This window comes from Mytilus galloprovincialis, chromosome 4 (assembly GCF_965363235.1).
Source record: "Mytilus galloprovincialis chromosome 4, xbMytGall1.hap1.1, whole genome shotgun sequence".
In the NCBI taxonomy this organism is placed as follows: domain Eukaryota; kingdom Metazoa; phylum Mollusca; class Bivalvia; order Mytilida; family Mytilidae; genus Mytilus; species Mytilus galloprovincialis.
In genome coordinates, this window is record NC_134841.1 from 94816456 (window position 1) to 94830756 (window position 14301).

At 33.0% G+C, this 14301-nt stretch overlaps 1 protein-coding gene across 1 annotated transcript; it reads left to right on the top strand.

The window, feature by feature from the left end:
• Positions 1 to 720: 720 nt before the first annotated feature.
• LOC143073456 (temptin-like) lies at positions 721 to 13563 on the top strand. Its single transcript, XM_076249017.1, has 3 exons — positions 721 to 930; positions 2128 to 2275; positions 13407 to 13563. The coding sequence occupies exons 1-3, from the start codon at positions 748 to 750 to the stop codon at positions 13496 to 13498; spliced, it is 423 nt and encodes a 140-aa protein (XP_076105132.1). The 5' UTR covers positions 721 to 747; the 3' UTR covers positions 13499 to 13563.
• Positions 13564 to 14301: the final 738 nt, after the last annotated feature.

A 14301-nucleotide genomic window follows, 5' to 3' on the forward strand; every position in this document is an offset into this window, starting at 1 on the left:
TGTGGTATGATTGCCAATGAGACAGCTCTCCACTCGAAGCCAAATGACAGTCACACATAATTAACCACTATAGGTCACCCTATGGCCTCAACAATAAATCCAAATTGCTATGTAGTCAGCTATAAGAGGTCCCAAAATGACTTAATTGTAAAACAAGAAAAACAAGAATAACTAACGACCTAATTTATGTACAAAATAATGAACAAAAAAACGAACATTTTTAAATACACTGCAACAAACGACAACCATTGAATTACAGGCTCCTGACTTGTGACAGGCACATACAGAATGTGGCGGTGTTAAACTCGTTTGAAGGCGCCCCATAACCTAGGACGGTGTAACAGTGCAACAAACACACTATTAAAATCAATTGAAAAAGGCTTAACTGATCAGATGGATACATCTAACTAAATAACAGTATACGTGGACGGGTACTTGTACGTCCACACAAGAGAAAGAAAAGTTACGTACAGATCTACCTAACCATGTATATATCGATACAGAACCAAATGTACAATACCGGTGTACACCTTCAATAAAAAGACATTTGAGGGTTTCACAGTTCATACTTTACAGGTTTTAATTAGTCCGATATCCGCAGTTAACAATATTTACACGATATTAACGTTTTTACGAGTATTCGTCTATCCATCGATAACTGATCAGTGTATGTCGAAAAGATCCAGTTTTAGGTTAAAACTATCTTCTAATAATAGATAAGACCTTTCTTATTTGAGATCATCTACAATGTGGACGTATATTTTAGTTATAGTGCTTAACATCCAGATTTATTCTTGTAAACCAAGTTACAGATATTACATTCCGAATGGATATATTGTTCCAAATCCTTGTTTTTCACCTGGAGTATGGGATGCAGTCGGCCATTACAACCCTGTACATCATACATTGATCAAGAATCAGTTTGGTGGAGTGAGTTTTTCAGAGAATTTAGAATTATTTTGAGAAATGTATTCCAATGTATTATAAGTAAGAAACAGTTGTTTGGAAGGGTTAGTAAACCATATCGAGAAATGACTATGGGGGAAATATGAATTTTTTAGTGCCTTTGAAATCTGATCATTTACGCTTCCAAATATTTATTCCATGTAACGATGGTTTGGCAGAAACAATATAATGGTTATTAGGATCAACATGAAACGCGTGTATGGTGTGCTAAATCATAAAACGGATATAATTGATTTTCAGTAGTTGTCGTTTGTTGATGTGGTTCATAAGTGTTTCTCGTCTTTCATATAGATCAGACCGTTGGTTTTCCTGTTCAAACATACGAATGGTGGTTTTTCCCGTTTAAATAGTTGAATGGTTTTACACCAGTCATTTGGGGGGGGGGGGATCTTTTATAGCTTTCTGTTCAGTTTGAGTCATGGCTCCGTGTTGAAGACCGTACTTTGACCTCTTATGGTTTACTTTTACAAATTGTGACTTGGATTGAGAGTTGTCTCATGGGCACTCATACCAAATCTTCTTATATTTATATTCGATGAGGTTTTTTTTAACCCTGTGTACAGAGACTGTATATAGATCTTTTCCATCCAACTCCTGTTCAATATGTTTTAACACCCTTATCATTATAGATTTATTAACTTCTCCCTGTCGTGCTTTACTTGTTTTAAAAGACGGATATTAATTCCGACAAATGAGAAATCTTCTAGTTTAAACTGATGTTGATACCTGGACCGATCGCTACAATGAGACTGGTTCGTTCTGGCTCCCGCACGAAATATCATATGCTCCTCTTGCACTTCTTCATTAATATACACCTATCAGAAAACCGATTTGAAAAAAAAACAGAACCAAACTGGTATTTAGATCAAGCTATATTGATGTCTCACGTCTAATCCATTAAGAGGCATCTGTTGCCGAGAGGTCTTTTAATTTGACCGACTGTATCCTTAGGCAGTCAACACTGTGGTTGTGAGTTCGAATCCCGAACGGGAAAGGTGAACTAGACTTCAATCTTTATCGACTAGGATTGTCAGTGGTTCTCTCCGGGCACTCCGGCTTCCTCCATCAATAAAAACTTACCGCCACGAAATAGCACAGTAGTGTTAAACACCAATCAATCAATCAATCAATTAATCTATTCCCTTAAAGTTTTTTTTATAGGATTATGGGAGTGAAACAAGATGGTCACACAGCCTTTGTCATATGGATTCAGATCGAGACAATAAAACAAACGGAGCGGAACTAGGTGATCCTAATTGTGATTGGTTTACAGGAGAAATTCTTACTGTAACACCTATAGGGCATCCGGGTAAGAAGATAATAATTTAAAACGTAAACTACACATACATTTTGACCTTAAGTTAGATTATGTTCGCAATTTTGTTTTGTACCTAAAGGTTAAGGAGCTCATAACTTGTCATCGTATTTCTACATCCCTGTTTATCAAATTTTAGTTTTGGGCGTTCATGTGGGAACCCGATAAGCGCTTCGGACGGACGAGATTTAAAAACTCATTAGTTTACAATATGATTTGGAAATGCATGTTTCAAAGGGGCGGCACTGTAAAATTCATCTTCATCGATTTGACTCAAATTCTCATATTTGATTTATTACATACTAAAACTTATATCCAGATTATAAAAAGTCTAAAATAAACAATTTATAAAGCATGGGCTCGATATTTGTGTCAACATTTCGTGTGTATTTTAGTCTACACTCCATCTAATTTACTATCGAGGTGACATCCGAAAACTGCCGATGGTTATATAACCTGATATATTAAACATTAATACAGATATAAATAGATAGTGAACTCGCGCAGTTGGACTTTGCTAGGTATGTTTGATTTAATGAATGGCTATTATTTATTTTGAATTTATTGAAACATAAAACTAATTTTTGACTCTTCACATTGAATAATCCGCGAAGCGGATTATGTAAAATGTGAAGAGTCAAAAATTAGTTTTATGGTTCAATAAAATCAAAATAAATTATTGCCATTCATTATAAATAAATTTTCATCAAAAATAAGGTTAAAAGAACTTTTTATATTATTTACATTAACAATAACAACGTACACACATGTTGGCGTATGAATACACAACGTCAGAGTGGGCGTGTCGCCATAAAAATTCACAACATTGAAAATAAAACTAATAATTTTAACCAATCAGAAGACAGTAAATACACAAAATTTATTTATTTAATAATATAGGTTAAGCATATACGTTATGCATTGTTTTACCTGAGTATAAATAAATTTTGTGTATTTACTGTCTTCTGATTGGTTAAAATTATTAGTTTTATTTTCAATGTTGTGAATTTTTATGGCGACACGCCCACTCTGACGTTGTGTATTCATACGCCAACATGTGTGTACGTTGTTATTGTTAATGTAAATAATATAAAAAGTTCTTTTAACCTTATTTTTGATGAAAATTTATTTATAATGAATGGCAATAATTTATTTTGATTTTATTGAACCATAAAACTAATTTTTGACTCTTCACATTTTACATAATCCGCTTCGCGGATTATTCAATGTGAAGAGTCAAAAATTAGTTTTATGTTTCAATAAATTCAAAATAAATAATAGCCATTCATTAAGTATAAGAATTAGTTTTTGTAGATCGAATCAGTCAATCAAATGGTTTACCCTCGTTTCATTTTCAATGTTGATATTCTTTTCCTGTTAATAACTGAACACGTTTTAAGTCATGCTTAACCCATCTCTAGCTAATTATATAAGGGTTAAATTGAAGGTCACATAAATACGGATTCAATGAGGTTAAATTAAAAAAAAAAGAAGATGTGGTATGATTGCCAATTAGACAACTCTCCACAAGAGACCAAATGACACAGAAATTAACAACTTAAGGTCACCGTACGGCCTTCAACAATGCGCAAAGTCTATACCGCATAGTCAGCTATAAAAAGATCCCGAAATGACAATGTAAAACCATTCAATTGTTCACTTGCAAGTGAATAATTCATCAACAATGTTTCTTTGATTATTTTGACAAAATTGAACCAAACTGGCTGCTTTTAAAAGCGAATAATTATTTCACTATTTCACTATCATTAAAGATTGAACCTATACAAAATCTTGTTTAGATGTTTTTAGATCTCGTAGCTAGTGCACCTTTAAGCTTTGCCAAATTGTTTTATTTCGGTGGAAACAATTTGATATCTAGAATAATATATATAATGATTTATGTTGTATCAATATTCTGAACGAATCAATTTTTACATATTTACGTTATTATTCTACTTACGAAAATAAATTGCTTTATGAAAAAATATCTGGTTTTACCCTAGAAATCGACCTCTTAGAAGTATTTGACGAAACCTTTAGGAATTTTGGGTCCACGGTGCCCTTCAACTTCTTACTTTATTTGGCCTATTTAATTTATTTTGATTCACGCGTCACTAATATTTTTTTTGAAGACGAAACGCGCGTTTTGAGAACATATTATACAATGATCGGTCAGTTAGACTTCTAGTGGGTGTTTCGTCACTTGGTCGGTTAGACTTCTAGTGGTTGGTTTGTCCCTTAAGGTATCATGAAGTTTTACGAACTTGTGTGTAAACATTAGTTAAAGTTGACCTTATATGGATTTTGAACCTTTTTCGGTACCTTTCGGTCGTATAACTCTTCGACTGTATTGGTTTTTATACATTATTGGCTTACATTTTTTTTGGCATTGAGCAGTCCCAATGAAGATACATTCAGAGCGCTTCGGACGCATGACATTTAAAACTAAATGTGTTTCTTTCATTTTTCATATAATTGATTATTCGTTGGTTTCATTATCCTTTATCTCTAGTTCAATTGGATAGATGCATTCAACATTTTCACCAAATTTTGAATTATTTAGTGAGAGAACATAATCTATATAGCGGAAAGTAAAGTTAAAGGATATTGCTAACTTCTTATCTTTCTTCCTAAGAAGTTCCTGTATGATGTCAGCCTCATAATAATATTATCTGAGCTGAATAATTCCTCCTCGGTAAGTGTCGTGAGGGTATATGTTGAGTTTCCAAGTGAATTGTCAATACCTAGTTCGTTTATCAAGCAGTTAATGTAATGAGTTCTACACACAAAAACGATGTTGTTTGGGGCTTTATCTGCAGGGACAACAACTTATTTGTCATGAAAGTAGGATAAGGACAAGATACAAACATTTTGATGGAAGAATTTTTTTTACTTTTCGTCGTCGTCTTTTTTTACTTTTTTTCCCCTTAGCGTTGTCAGTTGCTGCTGTTAGAATGTTGCTACATAGAAATGGAAAGATCTAGATTGGGAAGCTGAAATCATCTCTCTTGTTCCTAAAGCTTTGTTTTAAATTGACCCTCGTTGCATTTTGACATGTTTTTTTTTTCTTAAACAATTGCAATTATTCCGACTGTCCTAATTTCTGTAATATTTAAAAAGTTTTGCTCCACATTTTGTTACACCTTAGTTATGAGGTAACCCGGATTGGTTGACCTTTGTCAAGTTGAGTTTTTGAAGTAGCAAAGATTTATATCGTTGTATTCCTCTTGTTTGTGTTAACCAATTGTACTTTCGGTATTATTTTTTATACAACTGATATTGATCTTCAGTGGCGTAGCTAGGTCATTTTCAAGTGTACGCCCGAACCTCAGCCAGGGCCTAAAGTCCCTATTTGATCCAGGTCAATGAAACAGCTGGTAGTAGAAACTCATATCAATAACAACATTCTTTAGATTCAAAATGCTTATTTTTTTATGTTTAATCTATTCATTGTTTATTTAGAATCGTAAATGAACATGAAATGATTAATTTTCTGAGTTGTTCAGGTGCAATATTAAAATGTGTAAATAGAACCCTGGTTTTCGCCTGAAATTTCTCCCCGTAAAAGTTTATTCATTTATCAGTCCATTACAGGATTTGAACAAATCAAATATTTTCATTTAATTTCTGCACAAGTTTCATAACAAAATATGGAGGTTTATAAATTTATCATGTAAATTAACTCGACATCATAGATACCAGGATGAAAATTTATTCGTGCGCTATACGCGTTTTCCTCCAAGAAGTTTCATTAACTTTGACCACGGTTTTACAAATAATTTAGATGTACCAAATTTTAACCTCAGAATGTAACTTCTTCAAGAAATTCCTTTAAAAAATCCATAAATTACGGGAAAATTCATCATATATAATTTCGTCATGATGCGCTGGATACTCTTTTGACCATAAACAGTTTTTGTCCAGCTATCGTAAAATCATACGACGGTTTGACAAAGTTACTTAAAATATATAAAAACTTTAACCACATACTGAACCTACATCTACACAGTTATAATTTTAAAAAATGCAAACTACATTTCGAATCTAAGTACATAAGGAATTGCTTTAAAAAAGGAAAGCGAGTATAGAAATCAAGGTAGATTTAGACTTTGACAGAAAATTAACAAATTTATAAATATGACACCAATTTTGTCACTTTATTCGAAATTACAAGCAATTGAAGAAATACTTAGGAGGTTGATGTACTGTTAACCAATTCTTTTAATAAATCTAGATGAAAATATTTTGTTTTACCAAATTCAAGTGTACGCCCGGGCGTTTTGACGTAAACGTAGCTACGCGCATGATCTTGTAATATCTTGTTATTTAGTTTTTGTCTTATTTTCTTTGGTGTCATGTTTTGGCTATGTTTGTGTTCGATCATTCAGTATTGACAAGTCGACAGTTGCTATTTTCCTGTGACTCTTTGTGTGTCATATTGGTTGATTGCAGTTGGGGTTTCTTTTTTTTTTTTTTTTTGTCATATGATTCGTTCGTACAACGTTTCAAGTCGACAGTTTCCCGTCGACATGGTGTAATTGTTTTGTCTGTTTGCATCTTAAAAATAGGGATTGCAGTTGTTTTATTGATTTCTTTTGTTATATTTTCGATACATTTTAATTCGATCTTATAGCATCTTACAATTGTCCGTCGACATAATGTGATATTTTTTTTCTTTTATCGCTAATATTATTCATAAGATTTGATTTTATTATATCTTTTTCTTTTCTTAATAATATACACACAGTCGAAAGTTTGTTAGACATTAAGAGTCGTACATACGAGATCTTGATTTAGTTAACAGTTTTACGTTAGACTCAATGACGTTACGCACGGTATTGGTGCCACTCAGCGTTACACGACGTTCAAATAAAACGACGATTTTGACATTGTTCCGAAAGTTTCAAACGTTATCCTTGAAGTAACCGTAGAATTTACATTCTTCTAATAAGTATTCATTTTGTAGAGATTTTCGAAGTTGCTTCTTTATATACTTTTACTTTTTTTAAACTGGTGTATAAATGAAAAATTCCTTTGAATTAAAACAAAAATCTAAATACATGCACAATTTTTAATTTTGCGAAAAATTGTCTCCAACAATAACTCATAGTAACAATTTGATGTCTTGTTATATGATTTAAAGTCTGTTTTGTATATTTTTTGGCGGTTTTTTTTATCTTCAAAATTTTGTGAAACTTTAAAACTGAGTTTGATAATATGAGTGAAACAAATACAGGAAAAATCTGAGGCTACCTCTTTACTCTTAGGACGAGCGTACATCCAACATATTACATTGGCTGTCTTTGCTTATAGCCTTCGATGTCTTTTTTTGTGTATCATCAAATTTTTTCATTAAAAAATAGACAAAGCACAAAATCATCTATGTAATTGATTTCTATGGTTTATTTCCTTTCGAATGATATGCAGAACATGGATATTTGTTGTATAGGATAAGAGCTTGAATTTGAATAACACGCCATCCAACCCATATTTCCAAAGAGACACCAACATCGTGCGCAACGTCAATTCTATTATAGTTTGTCGCATAAAGACTCGATTGTATTATAGTACTTTACTTAAATAACTTTCCTTCTGTTAGTTCTTCACATGCAACTCAGAAACAGATTCAAGAATATTAAAGTTCATTGGATAATGTCGGTGGCTCACTATAATTTCAGTTTTTCTCATACATGCTCACTTTAACTACTTGTAGTACACGAGTGTCTTCATATTTCATGAACTACACATACGTATATATAGATACATCTGTTGTAGGGTTGTCACTGACTCAGACGTACTTATAAATATAATTATTTTCTGTGACTGTATCTTACATTAATTTGTAGGATCCTTTACTATAGATAATTTAGCTGATCTGTAACAATAACATCTTCATGCCTTATATATCATGTACTGCAGTACGCCGCTAGATTAAAACTGACGTGGAAAGGTAACACACGGCCAGCGAAAGCTCTTTTTTTGAGAGCCCAGGTGGTCGTGTGGTCTAGCGGGACGGCTGCAGTGCAGGCGATTTGGTGTCACGATATCACAGTAGCATGGGTTCGAATCCCGGCGAGGGAAGAACCAAAAATTTGCGAAAGCAAATTTACAGATCTAACATTGTTGGGTTGATGTTTAGACGAGTTGTATATAATACATTATGTACACAGCCATGTATCACCATCATTGATGGCGATCCGATGGATACATCTGTTGTAGGGTTGTCACTGACTCAGACGTACTTATAAATATAATTATTTTCTGTGACTGTATCTTACATTAATTTGTAGGATCCTTTACTATAGATAATTTAGCTGATCTGTAACAATAACATCTTCATGCCTTATATATCATGTACTGCAGTACGCCGCTAGATTAAAACTGACGTGGAAAGGTAACACACGGCCAGCGAAAGCTCTTTTTTTGAGAGCCCAGGTGGTCGTGTGGTCTAGCGGGACGGCTGCAGTGCAGGCGATTTGGTGTCACGATATCACAGTAGCATGGGTTCGAATCCCGGCGAGGGAAGAACCAAAAATTTGCGAAAGCAAATTTACAGATCTAACATTGTTGGGTTGATGTTTAGACGAGTTGTATATACATTATGTACACAGCCATGTATCACCATCATTGATGGCGATCCGATGGATACATCTGTTGTAGGGTTGTCACTGACTCAGACGTACTTATAAATATAATTATTTTCTGTGACTGTATCTTACATTAATTTGTAGGATCCTTTACTATAGATAATTTAGCTGATCTGTAACAATAACATCTTCATGCCTTATATATCATGTACTGCAGTACGCCGCTAGATTAAAACTGACGTGGAAAGGTAGCACACGGCCAGCGAAAGCTCTTTTTTTGAGAGCCCAGGTGGTCGTGTGGTCTAGCGGGACGGCTGCAGTGCAGGCGATTTGGTGTCACGATATCACAGTAGCATGGGTTCGAATCCCGGCGAGGGAAGAACCAAAAATTTGCGAAAGCAAATTTACAGATCTAACATTGTTGGGTTGATGTTTAGACGAGTTGTATATATATATATATATATTATTCTAGTGTGTTTTCTTTCTTGTTCAAACTTTTGGGGTCCTATCTAGATTTAACAATGTCGCTACTAGTGCCCCATAATTTTGCAAAGATTATTTTAAGGATAAATTAAATTTAATATTAAGTCTTGAAATTGCATTTATGTTTCATGAAGTAATTAACAAAAACAATTACGTGTTTATCTCTTTTAAATCAGCATGACAAATACAACGTATCAACCCAAAGTATAATGAACTTCAAATCTAAACACAAATGCCTACTGTGTGTGAAATGTTAGTCAACCAATTCTTGACGGTGTTACCATAACTAATGCAAAACCTCAGATTATCTTCAATTTGGTCTATCAGTATGTTTTACATACGGTTGGGTGACTGTATCTGCAAACTATTATATGAAGTATGGCGAAATTATTCCAGGAAAAGCCACCGTTACAACTCCTTACACATACTTACCTCCATGTTATTTTCTCAAGTCTGATTATTTAAAGACAAATATTTCAGTCTCTGCACCAAAGACTTACAATCAACCAAGCCTTCGCTAACACGATGCTTAAAAGAACAGCGGCTTGGATTAAAATTGTACTTGTAGACAGTCTGATAATCTGTAACAGTTTTATACAAGAGAAGTCCTTTGTTGTTAATAATAAAAATTCGTAAGGGTTCCGCGAAACCCAGTGTTTCCACAGGCACTTGTCTCAGAAAAAAATTCTTATATACCTTAATATTGTTATATTAAGGTATATAACATATATATTTACTATTTATAAGTAAAGTACCAAAAAATGGATTTTTTTTTACAAAATTTACTTCTGGATACTTTCTTGTGATCATAAACAAGCTTCTGTCCAAGTTTGGTACAAATCCAGGATAGTTTTAAAAAGTTATTAAAATTTTAAAAACTTTAACCACAGAGTGAATATGATGTTTCCCAGCAGAAAAAACTTGGTCCATTTACAAGTAAAATACGGAAAAACAGGAACTGTTTTTTTTACAAAATTTACTTCTGGATACTGTCTTATGATCATAAAAAAGCTTCTGTCCTAGTTTTGTAGAAATCCAGGATAGTTTAAGAAAGGTATTAAAATTTCAAAAACTTTAACCACAGAGTAAATATTTGTGGACGCCGACGACGCCAACGACGGAATGTAGGAGCGCTATCATGTCTCGCTTTTTCGACAAAAGTCGAAGGCTCGACAAAAACGGAATTATTAGCATGTTTTGGAAAATATTGACAGTTTGCTTGATATTGACAAATCAAAAATCCAAGTCACATGGTAAAGTTAGGGATGCTTATTAACCGTTGACATATTTTGTAAGTTGAAAAATGAATATAATAAAGACCTTTTTGGGGTATTTCCGGTTGACTGGCATATTTGATATAATGTACAGCCAGTTTTATTTAAAATTTATTGTGATATTGGTCTTAAAAAGAAAACGAAAATTAAGCATATGTTCTTTTAACTGTTCTTGAACAGGGCTCCAATTTAAAAACAAATAAGAGTTCAGATGATCAAGTTCTTTGAACAAAGAGAAAGGGGAAACCAATGGCACTGCTATATCATCTCCGGAATTATACCACAATAAGACAGTTCCTATTGTGGGATAATTTATCCATATAGATTATTTCTCCTACATATCTTTATATAATACTTTCTATAGTTCAAATTGTAATCTCATTCTATCATCTGACACTGTAACCTCTCCCCTCTATTCCATGCCTTTGGTCGGCATATGTACTTCAGAATATTTCCAAGACATTTGACTGTCAGATATATAACACAACATTAAAACGTGCTTTCAAAATGGGGGCTTTTCTGTCAGCGTAACAGGTAGGGCATGTCAGTTGCTTGCACTAGACGAGGCTCATTAATCTCTTATACACTGTGGTGTTAAGGGATCTTTTCGGAAACAATCTCCATAACTTCTTGATAAAACTACTGTCTATCAGCCTTTTCGACACTGCAAAAAAAAATCAAACAAACAATTAAATCGTGGGTTCCAACCACATGTGCCCCCATACAAACGGATCTGAACACCGGAATCTTCTGCGGATCTGACACTGGATTTATACATCAGATGCATCACAAAATATTACATGTTATGATATATACTAGTATATGAAATAAAGAAAAATACAAATCGAAAATGTTGAATTATCATTAATGTCTACGAAACCACAAGATCCTACTTAATCATGTTAATTGACCAAGTTTTTAAATCATATAAAATGTTTTCATTGGTCTTTACTTGTTGGAAAAATGTACTGAATTCATTGTTAGCTAAATTATCATTGTTCGGTTATTGCATATTCTCTAGAGCTGTCTGTTTAACTAATGAATTGAAAAAGATGGAATGGATATACTTAAGTTACTTTACATTTGGGTTTATTTTCAACATATCTAACAAATATGTGAGAAAAAGGTAGGTTTAAATATCTCTCTTATCCTGTAAACAGGTATTGTAGGATTGTTATGGTATTTCGGTGATTTTAAGACACCCCCCTTTTTTGTAATACACACCACAAAGAGGTTCATATCATTTACATTCCACGTTTTTATCAGATTTTTTTTTAATACAACCGTTCCCCATTGATAGTAAAAAAAAAATCCCATTAAAAACGTTAATTGCATGTAAATATAATATGAACCTACGAAATCTTATATTATAGAACTACAATAACCCGGTTAAAAGAATAATTGAAATTGTCAATGAGTTAATTGGGTGCGAGAGGCGCTTTTTGGCAACTTTACGAGTGTGTATTATATAATGTTACAGTTTAACAAACCTATCAAACACACCGTAACACATAACATTATCTCCCCTGGAAATGCTTAACAACCAGACATAAAAAACTGCTACCTTTTTTTGCCCTATATCACATAATTACGAAAACACATTAGATATATAGGGGATACTGTGGTTGTGTACATGTTTGAATGTGTAGGTGGCACACTCGGAACGATCGTCTCTAGATTTTTTTTTTAAATTCTACTATCGGTCTCCGGGATTCTCCTAGCAACACGTTTCTCTCACTTCCAGCTATTCCTGATTATGAATTAACCTAAAAGATGCATTTATCCTAAAGCAACAACTAATAAACAACTCACCTATACCAATGGGGATCGTCTAATTCCTAACGGATTCTTTTAATTGTACCTGTCTTGACGACACCCACCGTTGTCACGTCTACTATTGGAGGCAGCGAAATTACATGATTTGACAGGAGAGCGAAATAAACAAGGGGAGCAATTTTATCGAACCGCATTCCGGACTGGTAAACAGTTAAATTTGTAAAGATTTACAAAAATATAACTTTCAAGAGTTGTTTATATCAGATTTGAAATGTTAAATAACGTAGAGATTACAATTTTGTTTTAAACATTTTTCCTGGTGGTGTTCTACTGTTTAAGGATGTTTGCTTGTTTTGGAATGTTTGTCAGATTTTCGAAATCCTCTGATTTTATCCATGTAAATGCCTTAAAAAAAAATTGCCCATGAATCCCCATTTTTCTTTTTATAAATCTTTTAAATGTATAATTATAAGCCATTTTTTTTTTTAAGTTTTATAAAATCTTTTTTATTTTTAATAGTTTTTGAGAACTTTAACTGGTCAATGATAAAGCTATGAAAAATCAAGAGAGAATATTTTCTTGCCAAAATTTCAATGGCTAATATATCGAAAACAAGCACATTGACCCCTATATTATTTTTGCTTTTTTTATTTCTTAATTAATACCCTATCAATATATACAAGTTTTAGGGATGTTTTATTATATTCAATATGATTGAAACTTAATGAAGCTAAACACATATGAGCGAAGTTAAATGGCGTTTCTTAAAGTTGCTGTTGTTGATCGGTCATTTGCTGCCATTTATTACCCAAGTAGATTTCAGATTTTCTGAAGTATTATAAATTGATAACAATGTACTATTATTTTACGGTCCAATGAGAACTATTGAATGCATATCCTGATGAGAACATAGTTATCTCATCTCAATGCCACATTATACGAACACATTTTGCTGACATATTATACAACTTCGGTCCTTGTCACTAACAATATTTTTTCTTGTAGGTATTTGTGAACCTGTTGGAAGTCCTTTGTGTATAAGGGAGCAGGGATTCACATGCAATGACTTGGAGAACAGTGCCAATCTTAAGCCCTAAAAATGATTATTTTATAAAACAAATTTGTTTTTCATGATATTAAATTCAAGATATTGAATGATAAATGCATGACGTCTTATTGATGTGCAACAAATACTAATGAACATCAGCCAATTCAGTAAAAATATTTGCAAACAATAACCAAAGAAAAAATGATATTTGATTTATTTTGTATATTTTTTAGCGAAGCTTGGCTGCAGAAGAAACAGGGAAATGATTAAAAAAAATATGTAATAAAACACAAAATGGATAATATGGGTAGGAGGCTTTAACACACTGGCATCTACCATTATACCTAATGTCCTTCGATATTTTTTTTTCTAAATCAGTGAAATAAAGATTATATCGGCCATAGTTTCTTTAGATCCCGCAAAGTTCTAGTAAGCAGATTTATTCTCGAAATTTGAATTGAGGAAATGCTTTTATTACAGTGTTAATGGGGTAGCTTGTTGGGAGAACTGGTATCTCTGTCTATGCTATAAATAAGTAAACAACAAATTGAGGAAAACTGAATATGGTGAAGTGATAAAACATTTAGAATCTGAAAAAGATATGATTGTGTTCTAGAATACAGACATGTAACCGTGTGCACTTTTATTTTATAACGGAAGAGGTAGTACTGAATGAACTTAAACGGAAATGCTTTAAACGCGTGTAAAATAGAACATTTCATGAGGAGATGAATACTGGGGGTTGCCTTTAGTATAAGTGATTAGACGACAAAATTATACAGTTACAAAAGTTAAGAATTTGTAGAAATATAGATATGGTCTAGAAAACAGACAGAACCCTATGTATATCGC